The sequence below is a fragment of the Bos indicus x Bos taurus genome, chromosome 20, assembly GCF_003369695.1.
Source record: "Bos indicus x Bos taurus breed Angus x Brahman F1 hybrid chromosome 20, Bos_hybrid_MaternalHap_v2.0, whole genome shotgun sequence".
NCBI classification, from domain to species: Eukaryota; Metazoa; Chordata; class Mammalia; order Artiodactyla; family Bovidae; genus Bos; species Bos indicus x Bos taurus.
Window position 1 is genome coordinate 37,891,317 of NC_040095.1, and position 15,599 is coordinate 37,906,915.

At 33.7% G+C, this 15,599-nt stretch overlaps 1 protein-coding gene across 4 annotated transcripts in view; it reads left to right on the top strand.

Moving 5' to 3' along the window:
- LMBRD2 (LMBR1 domain containing 2) overlaps nt 1–15,599 on the top strand; it is a 52,176-nt gene that overhangs the window by 15,364 nt on the left and 21,213 nt on the right. For all 4 annotated transcript variants that reach the window (XR_003507227.1, XM_027520467.1, XM_027520468.1 and 1 more), the window contains exons 2-10: nt 1,351–1,580; nt 2,346–2,443; nt 3,665–3,760; nt 6,539–6,706; nt 7,605–7,815; nt 11,652–11,726; nt 13,877–13,990; nt 14,347–14,530; nt 14,919–15,100. Coding sequence is in view for 3 of the 4 variants with exons in the window: in XM_027520467.1 (XP_027376268.1) it covers nt 1,407–1,580; nt 2,346–2,443; nt 3,665–3,760; nt 6,539–6,706; nt 7,605–7,815; nt 11,652–11,726; nt 13,877–13,990; nt 14,347–14,530; nt 14,919–15,100 (1,302 nt within the window). In the remaining variant the exon portion in view is untranslated. The remainder of the gene's footprint in view (nt 1–1,350; nt 1,581–2,345; nt 2,444–3,664; nt 3,761–6,538; nt 6,707–7,604; nt 7,816–11,651; nt 11,727–13,876; nt 13,991–14,346; nt 14,531–14,918; nt 15,101–15,599) is intronic.

Sequence of the window (15,599 nt, forward strand, 5' to 3'; positions counted from 1 at the left end):
GCCTGCCCTCTGCTCTCATGGAGAGAGAGAGAGTGTGTGTTGATGTGTGTGTGGTGGGGATTGTTACAGGGAAACAATAAAGAACATACATTGTATCAGGTAGATAACTGCTTTTAAGTAAAATATAGAGGTAATGGAAATAGAGAATGACAAATCGGTTTCTATTTTAGATACTTAAGAATGAAAATATTGGTTGAAATCCACAGAGGGATGGAAGGAAACTACTTCAATAATATAAAGAAATAATAAAGTAAATAGTTTATTAAATATGATTTTCATTTGTGATATTCCATATAAGGGTATTTCTTATATAAATTTAAATTTAGCCTATAAAGTACTCAGACTTTCTTTATTCTTTTAATAACTAACTTTGATTGGGAATGTTTGTTAATTTGACATATTTTATTGATTCTACCTTATTTTATTTAGGTGGATTGCATCATGGTACTGATTCTCTATGTTAAGATGTTGATTTTTCCTTGGGACATTGTAGTTAGTCCATAGACAACCAGAAATGCCTGACATTGATTTTATAGAGGTGGAAAGCACATATATTGTCTTCAGTTAGTAAAAGTAAAGTATTTTATAAGACTAGAGAAATATCAGATAAACAATTTTATGATGTCTGTACCATCAACATTTAAAATTAAAATATTTTTAAATATATAACTTTATTCACTAATCATTGATAAATTTTTCTGCCTATAAAATAGGTGAAGTAACTTTAAAGACAATAAGATTTATATAGATAGATGGAAAAGATAAGTATATTTTGTGGCACAGGAGATGAAAGAGAATTTCAAGTCCTGAAATTTAGACAAGATTCATATGAAAGAAAAATACTGCTTCAAACAAAGGAAATGTTACTTTCAAATGGTCTCTCTCTTTCTGTTTCTCCCTCCCTCTCTTTTAGAAAATCTGAAGTAATGATTATGGATGACTTAGAAACCTTATTTTACAAAATATCTAATTTCATAGGATCAGTAAATAGTGTATTTATATAAAATATTGTTAGGATTTATAATATTAAGGAACAACTCCAAGTGACACTGTATTTAAACTGTTCATATCTAGTATTCTTACTTTGTAATATTTTTGGAACTAGTGTGATTTTTGCTAAAATAATTTTTTCCCTAAAAATATAATTTATGCAAAATTTTCAACATATGCTTTAAAACACAGAAGTACTTGAGAATAGGGTTTATCCTTTTATTTTACTCAGAGTCAGGTGTAAAGCCTGACAGTTTTCTAAAGAATTTATTAGTACATGAATAAAAAATAATTGGGAAATTTCCAAGTGGTCATTTCATACGTTAACACTGCCTTATTTTTTTTCTTCTTGGCTTATAGAAATGATCCAGGCCTATACGTGAATTACTTTGGTGAATCAGAGGAAACATTGAATAATGAGTGGTGCAGCTCTGGGACTCGAGATTGTTTTTGTCTTTTTCCTGGCATTATTCCTACTTCATCGTTATGGAGACTTTAAGAAGCAGCATAGACTTGTCATTGTTGGAACACTGCTAGCTTGGTATCTCTGCTTTCTGATTGTCTTTATACTCCCTCTGGATGTTAGTACGGTAAGAGGTGAAACTAATTTTCACAATTTAAAACGCAGTTGTAATCAGACAGTATGTTTGAGATATGTTTTTAAGACAGCTCAGTTATATGAAAGTTAATTTTAATCAAGTGTTATTATATGAATTTGATCACTAAAAAGCATAGCCAGGAAGGTAATTTTGGGTAAAGAGCTTGATACATCCCAATATCCCTTAAGTACTTGGTAACTTTTTTTTTTTTCTTTTTTTTTCTAATTTTATTTTATTTTTAAACTTTACATAATTGTATTAGTTTTTCCAAATATCAAAATGAATCCGCCACAGGTATACATGTGTTCCCCATCTCGAACCCTCCTCCCTCCTCCCTCCCCATACCATCCCTCTGGGCCATCCCATTGCACCAGCCCCAAGCATCCAGCATCGTGCATCGAACCTGGACTGGCAACTCGTTTCCTACATGATATTTTACATGTTTCATTGCCATTCTCCCAAATCTTCCCACCCTCTCCCTCTCCCACAGAGTCCATAAGACTGTTCTATATATCAATGTCTCTTTTGCTGTCTCGTACACAGGGTTATTGTTACCATCTTTCTAAATTCCATATATATGCGTTAGTATACTGTATTTATGTTTTTCCTTCTGGCTTACTTCACTCCGTACAATAGGCTCTAGTTTCATCCACCTCATTAGAACTGATTCAAATGTATTCTTTTTAATGGCTGAGTAATACTCCATTGTGTATATGTACCACAGCTTTCTTATCCACCGTGCCTTTATTGCTTTAGACAATATACAACCGGTGCAAACATGCTGCTGCAAACTCAAGCCCTCCTGAGGGTAGCAACATGACAGGATTGTATGCAACTGCTACCTCAGTCCCAAGGTACTTTCTTCCTTTTTTAAAAAAAATGTTGTAGGGGGCAATTTGTTTAAAAATTGTCAGTTTTAGCATCTGGATTTTATAAGTTTATCCTCATTCTCTACTCACCTCCCTTCATCCTTTGCTAATAGACTTTTCATTACCTGTATCCTATTTAAATTTTAATCTTGAATACATTTTAAATATTTATTGGCATTCAAGACCTCTCAGTAGATGCTAATAGAAACTTGGAGAAGACCTGATTTTTTTAGTGCCTTACTAAGAATAGATTTCCAAAAGCTGTTTTTCCTCTCAGCTGTTTTTCCTCTCCAGTAAAAAAAAATGGGGTGTGCATTTTCTTGTTTTCCTAATCTGCAAGGTTGTAATGCAGGAAGAGGAGGTTATTCTGTACATAGGATATTCCTTTGATATATGTGCATCCTTTAAAAACATTATGGTTTTAGACTGAGAATAAAGTTCATATTATCAAAAGGTTATATTGAATTCATATCAAACTTCCCAGTAAAAAACTAATAAGTATTGGCTGTAGCTTTTACCAGTGCTTTAAGTAGTATTATATACTTTTTTATGCAGCTTTTATTTATTTATTTTTAAATCAAAGTTACATAAGGGTGAATTTTAAATGTAGTAGTTATTCCCTTTTGAAACACCACTGTGGATTGTTATAAGCCCTTGGACTAAAGAATAGCTTTACAATTTAGGAATGCTGACTATTGTGAAAGAATCTATAGTCAGATACACATGTTTTCAGAAAATTCAAACAGAATTATGTATAGATGCTAGCATCTGTCTGCATAGGACATATGCTATAGTGACTGATAAGTTAGGGTTCCAGTTTCTAGGACTTAATCACCTAATAACTTTTTTTTCTTGTCACTGTAACCAACCCAATGAAGTGAGTGTATATTTTAAAGGTAATCATCTCAAGAGTTTGATTTCATAATGCATTTACTTTTAAAGCTGTCACTTGATTAGTCTATTAATACATTATGTCCTCTTTTTATTCAAAGACTTAAAAAAATTGAAAATTGAAATGCATTCCTCCTTAAAACAGTTTTGTTCTCTTTGTGTGTATTTTGACAGTATTGAATTTTAATTTTCTATAAAATTTTACAAATTAGAATCCATAATTTAAAGCTGAATGTAAGTAAACTTTGCCAACACAAATTAATTGTGCAATTCATTTAAGTAGCATTTGATTAATTGGCTTTAAATTGTTATTAGCCAACATCCGTGTTTCAAGCCATGGAGTTACATTCCTGATGGAATCATGCCAATTTTCTGGAGGGTAGTATATTGGACTTCACAATTTTTAACATGGTAAGTGGTGGTGAAGGATAAAATTTTCGATATTTTGGCTAAATTTTAAAAAGTGATTATTTTTTCAGTGAACTTTCATGTTTTAAAACTTATTTATGTCATATTTTCCCTTTCATGTTTTAAAACTTATTTATGTCATATTTTCCCTTTCATGTTTTAAAACTTATTTATGTCATATTTTCCCTTATATCTATATGCTTTCTCTCCTCATTCAGGTCTGTCTTATCTTAAAAGGAATGAAAAGAAATAAATAAACAAGAAATAGAAAGCAGAGACAAAAAATTCTCCTTGTCACCATTTCCTTTTTGTACTGCCTTCTTTCTGGACCTTCTTCAATTCAGTTTTCTTCAAGTCCCATTATTATGTGAAACTGGTCTCTTGCTAAGGATATCATTAACCCCTGGTTTTCTGTGTGCTTAGTGCAAACTTCTGAATTTCCTTTATGTGCTCCATTTCTGTGGCCCATTTTCTAAATGTTGGTATTCCCAAGGGTCCCATCTTTGGTCATCTTGTTATCTGACTCTCCCTGAATAACTGTAAATTATAGCCATGGTTTCATTAACCTGTGATGCATTCTAAATCTTTTTTTTTTCCTACCCAATATAGCTTTGTCTTTCTGCTGTGCTCCAGACTCATTCATACTTTTTCCACTGCCTATTGAGCATTTTATAATAGATATAATACAAGTAAACTGGAGGTGGAGAACATGGCAAGAGAAAAATCACACAGCGAGTATAGCATGCCTGTAGCATGCACATTGAACTCGGCTAGTTCTTCAACATTGCCAAACTTTGGACCCTTTGAGTTTCTCATCTGTTTGCTCTTCATTCTCCACAACAAATCTTTCCAGTTCCTGCAAACCTCAGCAGTGATTGTGACTCTGTCTCTTACATCCTAGAAACAGCCACCTTCTCTCCTTGCAGATGACTTTACTTTCTGCCATCCAGTGAAAAAGGAATCATCAGATGGCAGCTCTTTTCAGCTTTTCACCAACAAACCTATCTACCTATCCTTTCTTTCCTTCCCTCCAAGAATGTAAGAGTCATTCTTAAAGTTAATCCCTCTTCCTGAAATAATGGACCTATCTCCTTCAGCTCTTGTTAGAAAACTCAGGTCAGAACCCTTTCCAACTTTCTGTCTTCCCCTTGATGATCTACTCATCACTGCTGTGTTTTTTTAGAGAGACTTTTTAAAAAAGTATAAATTAGTACAGAAAATCCCACAGACTGTATTTAGTTTGACTTTTCTTCAAAGTGAATACACCCATATAATGAGCACTCAGATTGTGATATAGAACATTAATAATATCCCCAGAAGCTTCCCACATACCTCTCTCCCAGTCATTACGCTCCCCAAAGGTAACACATGATTCTGACTTCTGTTACCATAGATTAGTTTTGCCTGCTTTTTCAGCTTTATAAATATGGACTTATACAGTATGTATCTTTTTGCTTCTCTTTTTGCTCATATAATTTGGAAGATTCTTCTGTATTGTATGTCTCAGTATTCTTTTTTTTTTTTTTTTATATCTGTAAAGGGTTCTACTTTTTGAATATACCATAGTTTATCCTACATAGCCAAACTTCTAGAATTGTCTGCATTTTGTGTCTCCATTTGCTCACTGCTTATTCTTTCCACAACCCATTGAACCCTGTTTTCTGTTCTCCCTTCTCCACTTACACGTACAGGCTCTTAATTTATTGACCTCTTGGCGCCTTTGATTTTACTGTTTCCTCTCTCTACTTTCAAACACTTTCTTCTCCATGTACTTCTTTGTTGTCTTCCATAATTCTTGACTGTTCCCTCAGTCTCCTTTGTTGGCCTTTCCTTCTGTTTGTCTGTCTTTCATTTAAAAGTTGATATTTTTGAGGCGTCAGTCTCAGATCTTTCCTGCTCATTCATTCTATGTATATACACCCTTCCAGATGTTATTTCAGTACATTGATATGGTGATGACTCCAAATCTATCTGTATTTCTGTACTTCCTCCTGAATTCTGAAGCTGGATGGCCAACTACTTCCTGTGCAGCTCCTTTAGGATGTATCCAGGACACTTTCCCCTGACATTTGGGCTTCCCTGGTGGCTCAGTCAGTTGGTAAATAGTCTACCTGTGATGCAGGAGACCAGGATTCAATCCCTGGGTCGGGAAGATCCTCTGAAGAAGGAAATGGCAACCCACTCCAATATCTTTGCCTGGGAAAGCCCATGGACAGAGGAGCCTGGCGGGCTACAGTCCATGGCATTCCCAGAGTCAAACACCTGAAGGACTAAACCTACCTATACTTCAAAATCAGTATACTGACAGCCACCCTTCTCTCCTGCTTCTTACCACACCACCTTACCCATTCTAAATAGTTACAGTTTTGTTCCATTTAAGCCCATTCTCCATGTTGAACCCTTATCAGTCCATAGAAAACAAAAGTTTGGTCATGTCTCCCTTCAGTTAAAGAAAATTATTCCTCACTGTTCTTTGGATGTAATCGAAATAATTCAAAAAAGCTTTAAAAGCCTTTTTCAGATTCCTTATAAGTCAGAGAGTACTGTTGTACTCTCTGTTGATCATTGTTTTTGCTCCCAGGGGTATGCTTTTCTCTCCTCAGAATTTAATGTTAGAAAATATTCAGCCCTCTATTATAGTTTGGTTCAGTGTTATTACTCAAAATCATATTGATTCATGAGAAGAACCACACATTAAAATTGATATTTAGATGTTTCCAGTATTTTGAAATTATACAGACATGTCAAGTTTTTTTAATCATATTTTTTCTAATCGTCCAGGATTCTGTTACCTTTCATGCAGTCATATGCAAGATCAGGAGGGTTTTCCATCACTGGGAAGATCAAAACTGCACTAATTGAGAATGCAATCTATTATGGCACCTATTTGCTGATTTTTGGAGCATTTTTAATTTATGTAGCTGTCAACCCACACTTGCACCTAGAATGGTAAGATAAACCATGTTCTTAACATTGTTTCTGTGTACATTTGCATTTTTTTTAATTAAATTTTATTTCATATGCAAGTAAACATTTCATTGGGAAACCTACCATGACATGTTTTATGGGTTCCCCCAAAAGAATATCATAATAATCCATATTACTGAGAAGGAAAATATGGAATAACATCTTTGAATATACATATTAGACAAGAAACTGATGTTTTATCAAAAGGCTATGTTAAAGTGTTAACTCTCATGAATTTTTCCTAGACTTTAAAATTTTGTGTATGACTAAATACCTAGATTTATTTTTCATTGTAAGTTATGAATATTTTCTTTTGTTCTGATTATATTATGAGGGCATATTTCTCTTTAACTTTAGATTTGTCATTCAAATAAAGTTGAAATCTGTGTTATACTTGTGATGTGTTATGATATATGTGAAGAGTTATATCTGAAAAGTTTAGGAATAGAGTAGTAGTGATTATCCTTACTGTTGGATTCTTGAGGTTTGTGTGTGTCTGCTTCAAAACCAAATTCTTTCAGGCTTAAACTTCTGTTCAGTCTTCTCTTGGTTAATATTAAATAAGAAAGTGCCTAATGAAAAATGTATTTTCTTCAGGATATTTTTGCCATGAATTTTCCTAAGATTCTAATTTTAACTCTAATGGAAGTAGTGTTTGCTGTGTCTGTTTCTGCAGTCACACTCTAACTTTTCATTACAACACAGATCATCTACTGTTACTAAAAGAGGAGCTGAGATTTGAAGGTTGAAACCTTTCATATAAAATTGGATCTATATCGTAGGGCAGTTGTTTTCTGAAAAACCTTTAACACTAGTTTCATTTTACGTTTTTGTTAGAAAAATTTATCACAGCTATCTGCTTATGTTTTCTCTTTCTAAGGAACCAGCTTCAGACAATTGGGATAGCAGCTGCAAATACATGGGGTCTGTTTCTTCTTGTGTTGTTGTTGGGGTATGGCTTGGTAGAAATTCCTCGCTCATACTGGAATGGTGCAAAAAGAGGTTATCTACTCATGAAAACTTATTTTAAGGCAGCCAAATTGATGACAGAGAAAGCAGATGCAGAAGAGACTTTAGAAGATGTCATGGAGGTAAGCAAGTTTAAATCCTGGAGTCAACAGTCATCAAGTTTTATGTATCACTTTTTGTATACACTGTTGGTTTTGTTGTTGGTGGTGGTGTTAACAGGATACTGGTGGACTTTAGATTGAAAAACTGGTGATGTGTAATTCTAAAGAATTTCTCACCCATTCAGATGACTCATTGGCAGTTCAACTTCGTAAGATATCATCTCCATCTTCTAATTGACAAAGATGTAGGGTGAATGTATTTAACAGTGCAGGCTTATGCTTGTCCTGGGGTAACTTTTAATAGTTAAAAGTTGAGACTCAAAAAGTGGTCAAAGTTAGATGATAAGTTACCTAGTTACCATGACAGTGGAAATGAAAATTGCAATTAAAGGTTGAGCTTCTTCCTGAATGTTTGACCCAAAATAATCCCACCAAGTATGGAAACCTCTTTAGAGAACAATATTCATGGGAATTTGTATGCCTCAGTTTTGTTTCCTGTCTATAATCTTAATAAGGCACTTCATTTTGCTCACTTGTAATATGCATATAATTTGAACAAATCTCATAAAGTTGTTGAAAGTATAAATTTCAATAATATACATGCAAAATACGACAAAGTGCAAAATTTTGCTGTTTAATAATTTAGTTGATTTTAAAAAAGAATGTAGTCCTCAAATTTTGCTCTTCTATGAAAATATGCTATTCCAATAATGTTATTCTTCAGCTTAAAACTTTATGCTAAAGGCTTTCATTCATTTTAGAGTAGTCTCCAAGATATTGTAATGTGGCCAATCAAAAAATGATTTGACCCATGTTTAGTTTCAGCCTTATGTCAAGCCCCTAAAGTCTTCCTAACACTGGTCAATTTTGGTTCCTCAAACTTATTAATGGTGATGATAATAGCAAACATATAGGCAAACAAATGTATAGACTTATAGACGTATTTCCCTATGCCTTTCCAAGCACTTTATATATATTAATACACTCAATTCTCAAAACAGCCTTATAAGGGAAGTTTTTTTGTCCTTGTTTCTATAAAGGACAGTGAGACACAGAGAGGGTAAGTTTCCCATGTTCAACACAGTTACCGAGTGACGGAGCCAGGCAGTCTGACTCTAGTTCGTGCTTTTAGAAAAGGATCAGGCCCTTTTCTGTAAAGGGCCAGATAGTAACTATTTTAGGCTTTTTGTGCCATATCCTCTCTGTTGCAACTGCTTCACTGGCTGGCTGCTTTAGCATGAAAGCAGCCATACCCAATATGAATGAGCAGTGGATGTGTTCACATAAGAACAGATGGTGGGCTGGAGTGGATCTGGTTTGCCGACCCCTACTCTTAAACATTATGTTCATTGCTTTCTTTGTTCTGTTTTTGAGTGTGGTGTTCCCAGATTCTTGGAACCCTCTTTTCTCCATTCTCTTTCGCTAATTCCTACTTCATTTTCAGTTCTCAATACAAATGAGAATTCTTCAGGGAAGCCTTCTCTGGTAGTTTCCTGGGGCTGCCATAACAAAGTACATGAACTACGTGGTTTAAACAACAGAAATTTTTTGTCTCAGAGCTCTAGGGGCTAAAGTCCAAGATCAAGGTGTCAGCATGGTTGGTTCCTTTAGAGGGCTGTCGGGAAATTTGTACCACATCTCCTGTCTTCTGATAGTTAACTGACAATCTTTGATGTTCCTTAGCTTGTAGATCTCTGTCTTTGTATTCACATGATATTCTCCCTGTGTGCCTGTCAGTGTCCAAATTTCCTCTGTTTATAAGGACACCAGTAAGATTAGGGGCCCACTCCATTCCAGTAAGCCTTTTCTTAATTTAACCAGTTAAAGCTGTGAAATCCTATTCCCAGATAAGATTACATTATAAAGTACTGGGTGTTGAGACAACATATGATTTTTGGGGGAACAGAGTTCCAGCCCATAACACCTCCCTTGGTTCTCTAAATTCTTAGATACTCAGCAACCATTTTTAAGTGAACAAAAGAATGAATACTGATTCTTTGATTGTGGTTGAAAATTTTTATGTTGGCTTTTCAGCATTTATTTATAAAATGTTAAGAACTGTAGCATTCCTTAGGCGTATGATGGATATTATTATATTTTTCAAAAGAAATTTATATTTGGTAATTTTTATACTTGATATATTTGAAGATTTTTGAAGATTTGAATTTTTAAAAAAATTTGAAGATTTATATTTGATAATAAAATAATTAAAAGATCATTTGATAGCTTTCCCCTCAAAAGTTGATATTAAAATTCAGTTCTTTCTTCTGTTTTTAGGCCTGTTCATTGACCTCAAAATCAACTGCTGCTAAGGCCTTCTGGAGTACTTTGCTCTTACTCTTCAAGCAGTACTCAGGCCATTACTCTCCTGTTAGTCACTGGATTTCTTTCACTTTCCTGAAACTCCTTGTTCTCTTCTGCTTGGAGACTTTCGAACATGCTGTCCCTCTGTCTGGAATATTCTTACTCTTTCCTTTGATTGGCTGACTCCTATCCTCAGTTTAGCTTTTTATCTCAGTTTAAATAATCAGTTCATCAGAAAATTTTCCATGTTAGATTATAGAGCAGTTTTCACACCTTTCTGTTTGAATCATACCTGTTTTCTTCACTCAGCTAAGCTCTTTGATAGGAGCAATGTCTGTTGGTACAGATTATTCATGGGTCTGCGTATTTTAAATTTTGGTGGGTATTGCTAAGTTATTTTCCAAATAGGTTATTTGACATTTTATTGTATATAGGAGGCCTTTCCCCCTACAGTCTTACCTCATTACAGAATAGCAATTTTTAATAATTTTGCAGGAAAACTGTCCTCATTTTAAAAACTTGTAGTTTTTTTAGTGAGATTGAATATTTTTTTCAGTTATTTATTGGCCAGTGGCATTTCCTCTATAGCATCCCAAATGCTTCATATATTAAGGATAGTATTTTTTTCCATATATATTTTTTTTCACAGTTTTGTCTATACACCCTATGGTTTCTCTGCCTCCAGTTTTACATCCCTTAAGGCCATTCTCTGCCCTATAATCAAAATGTTCTTTTTAATATCCTGGTTGGTTCACTTTTGCCTCCCAGCCTTTGAACATACTGTTTCTTCTTCCTAGAAAAGTGGTTCCAACTTTTCAAAAATTTCCTGTAGTATTACAGGATATTGCGATTCTTTGAGAACTAGTGCTTCTAAAGATTCCCTTCCCTAATGACTTCGTGCCTTTCTTACTCTTTAAATTGTTCATTTAATTATCTCATCACCACACTGTAATCTTAGTGAAAGCCTTACAACACCATGTCTTCCCACTCCACCCTGCAGTATGGATTGTGGTGACCTTTCACCTAGGACAGTGCTGACATATAATGTACTCTTAATCTTAAAAATGTGGAATGAATCGTTAGTTATGACTGCTGAAAGTACTCTGTTGTTGGAAAGGAGCAGGTGCTTTGTGATATTTTTAGTCTGTTCCGCTTCTTCTGTTTTCTTCGCTGCATTTTAGATAATGAGATAATTGAGCTTGAGGAGCAAGGTGGAAGAACAAAGTCTTGTTCTTTTAGAATCTCAAAGTTTGACAGATGGTTCATGAGTTTTTCTAATGCATATTCATCTTTGTATACCAAATGATAAGGCAGTAAATTTAGAAATTTATAGAAAGTGTGAGGGTGTAGATAATTTGTTCTATAATTTTATATTTTTATTTTTGTTATTAAGAACTTTTATTCAGGGAATGGAACTTTATTATATGCTGAGTAATTTAGGTTGTTACTAAACTTGTGAGAATATATATAGTACCTAGAGCATCCTGATTTGAAACACCTAATCTATAGAAACGGAAATGGAAATATTTTTATTTCTCTTACTGTTCTTATAGGAAGTTCGTAAAGTAAATGAGAGCATCAAGTATAACCACCCACTGAGAAAATGTGTTGACACAATACTTAAAAAGGTAATTAAATAATATTCTCATCTACTTTCTTTTGAAATATAAATCTACATAATGTAATATTATAATAAAAGCATCAGAAAAGTATACAAACAGCGTATGATTGACATCTTCCAGCCTTTTCCATTTTTATGTTAACAGTAAATTAATAGTAATTTGTACATAAAATTTGTTATTATATGTTTAACATTATTTATTGGCAGTATGTTCCATTGAAATGTGTCTATAGAGATTATGTTAAATAATGTAAAATTATTGCTGTGTCACAGTGACGGAGATGGACCTTTATAGGTTGTAAAAATGTCATTAAATGTAGTCACTAAAGGCATATCTCCCGTAAGAAAATAAACTAAGTTCTCAATAATCACTTTTAAGCAGCTTTGTGCATGTTATTTTGTAAGCATATTTCATAAAATAAATATTATAAGATATTTAATATGTATATTTAAAAAGAAACTATACGATTAAGATTTTGATGCCTTAGTATTGAATTGGAGGTATTCAGTACTTCCAAAAACGATTATTCCATAAATGAGTTTCCCAGTTATCTTCTCAGCAACCATAGAACCACTGAACTATTCCTTTTCCTATGTTTATTTTTAAAGACTTGTATGTAGGTCTTTTTTTAATTCAAGTAGCATTGATTTAGGACATTTTAAGTTTTGTGTGTACATTATAGTTCTACTTCTTTACACCCTATACCATCCTCAGCACCAGAACTTATTTTCCAGCAGTTACGCATACAGTGGAACCCCTTTCCCCATTTTACCCTGTCCCTATTACTACTTTTTTCTCTGTATGAGTGTTTGTTTTTATTTAGTTTGGTTTATTCATTTATTTTGTTTTATTAGTTTTTTATACTCCACATATGAGTTAAATCATAAAGAGTTTTTCTTTATCTGACTTATTTCACTTAGCATAGTACCCTCCAGGTCTATCTGTGTTGCAAATGGCAAGATTTTGCCCTTTTGATGGCTGAGTAGTATTCCACTGTGTGTGTGCATGTGTGTGTGTGTCTGTACACATATACCACATCTTCTTTATCCATTCATTCATTGATGGGCACTTAGGTTGTTTATTGGCTATTGTAAATAATGCTGCAGTTTATAGGGGTACAGATATATTTTAGGATTAGTATTTTCTTATTCTTTAGATAAAATCCCAGAGGTGAGATAGTTAGATCATATGGTAGTTCTGTTCTTAATTTTTTGAGGACTCACCATACTATCTTTCATAGTGGCCTGCATCAGTTTACATTCTCACCAATCGTGTGTGAGGGTTCCATTTTCTCCACATCTTCACCAACACTTGTTATTTCTTATCATTTTGGTAATAGCCATTTTGATGATTTGCATTTCTCTTAATAGTGATGTTGAACATCTTTTCAAGTACTTGTTGGCCACCTGTATGTCTTCTTTGGGAAATATCATCTATTTAGCTCCTCTGCCCATTTTTCAATCAGATTATTCGTTGTTGAATTGTATGAGTTCTTTATATATTTTGTATATTAATCTCTTATTGGATATATCATTCGAAATTCTTCTCTCATTTGAGGTTGTCTTTTCACTTTATTGATGGTTTCCTTTGCTATATAAAAGCTTTTTAATTTGATGTAATCACATTTGTTTATTTTTGCTTTTGCTTCCGTTGCCTGAGGAGACATATCTAGAAAGATACTTGCTAAGAGTGATATCAGCATCCTGCCTATATTCTGGGGTTTTTATGATTTCAGGTCTTATGTTCAAGTTTTTAATCCATTTGAGGTTGAGTTTTATATATCGTGTGCAATTGTGGTCTAGTTTCTTTTTTTTCTTTTTAATTTTTTGCATGTGGCTATTCAGTTCTTCTCCTATGTTTTAAATCTGTCATACTAATCATTAGCTAGTGTTTCTTTTGACTAAGATGACAGTCATGAGAATCAATTCTCTAATCATTTATCTTATATTTGCTACCTTTTGAGACCTATTTATGGAGGTTAACTAATTTGCCCAAGTTCATAGGTGTATTAAATGATTAATAGGGTAGGTGACTCCACATCTGGAAAATATTTGCAAGAAAATTAGATATGCTTAAGAATGAAAGATTCTTAACAAAAGTAAAATTTTTTATCTTTTTTCAAATAAAATTTCTAAAAATCTACTTGTTCCTTTTAGTGCCCTATAGACTATCAGGAAAAAATGGGCAGGAACATGGATGATTATGAAGATTTTGATGAAAAGCATAATACCTACCCAAGTGAAAAAAGTCTGGTAAAACTACATAAACAGGTAACTTTATATAGCCTTTTTACCTTCTGATGATTTTAGTTAGATTTACTGCCCACAAAAAAGGAGTTTTGAGTACATGTATATCAGAAACTTCTTTGATCTTGTCCTTATCATTATTCTTGGAAGTGTTTTAACTTCCTGTTTCTTGACAGGAGTACTGTTGGCATTTGGGGAGGAGAATTATTCACTGAGCAAACTGTTACATATATTACAGAATATAACATCCTCAGCCCCACCCAGTAAATGCCATTAGCACTTCCCTGTTGTTGTGACAAGCAAAACATGCTCCATAGTGGGCAGTTGAATCACTGTTGTTTCAGAACACTGACAGGTATACCCCCTGCTGTGTTTTTTAGGTGATTTATTCAGTTCAGAGACATCGACGAACTCAAGTACAATGGCAGATTCTTTTGGAACAAGCATTTTATCTAGAAGATGTAGCAAAAAATGAAACAAGTGCTACTTGTCAGTTTGTTCATACCTTTCAATCGCCAGAGCCAGAAAATAGATTTATTCAATATTTTTATAATCCTACAGTTGGTATGTAATTTTTAATATACATTTCAAAGTTTGATGCTGATAATTTTCCTGATGGAAAGTGTATATTCTCACCAATGCAGAGTTGAATTATAATTGTGTTTTTTGACTTACACCAATTTGAGTTTGATGTTTCCTCATGATCAGATGCAGGTTCTGCATTTTTGGCAGGAATACCTCAGCAGTGATGTTGTGTTTTTCTCAGAGTAGGAGGCCCATAATATCAGTTTGTTCTGTTACTGGTGATGATTTGTTTAGGATGGTGTCTGCTTGTTTCCACCAGTATGTCTCTCTGCAATTATGTATCTTGTGTGGAGGGATTTCAAAACACTGTAAATACACTGTTGCTTCTTTATGGTTTTCCTAATCATTTTTTCTTTTTATCTTACAGAGTGGTACTGGGAATGTCTTTTGCGACCCTGGTTTTATCGGATACTTGCTGTGGTGTTGTCCATATTCTCCGTTATAGTTGTGTGGTCAGAGTGCACATTCTTTAGCACTAGACCTGTCTTATCCCTCTTTGCAGTCTTCATACAGCTGGCTGAAAAAACATACAATTATATTTATATCGAGGTCAGTTTATTTTATATCTGTCATAAATAAATGTCAGTTGTGGTTTAAGTTTAATCCTTAACTGTTGTATCTTTTCTCCACATATTTCTTCTAGTAATAATGAAAGCAGTGAAGTTCCCCACAGTGGTGTTATTCAGATTTCCAAAAATGAGCTTCATTATTTTACCCAGACTATAAAAACTAAGAACTGTATTTGAGGAAAGATGAAAAGATGCAAAATAGTGCACAATATTTTTATGAGAATATTTTGATCCTCTTTATGCCAGTGAAGCTAGATAAATTACAGTCTTCATGTGAAGAGTTGCCAAGGGAATGAGAGAACAGGCTCACTTCAGGAGGTAGATTTGAAATTTATGGATAGGATAGGGACTGATTAAGATCTAGATTTTTTCATAATTTCATTTTCTGAGGTGGTTAAAAAGCTGCTATTACTGTGTTTAAATTTTAGAATGTCAATAAATGTTAGTTGGAATGAAAAGATAATGCTTATAATAGTATA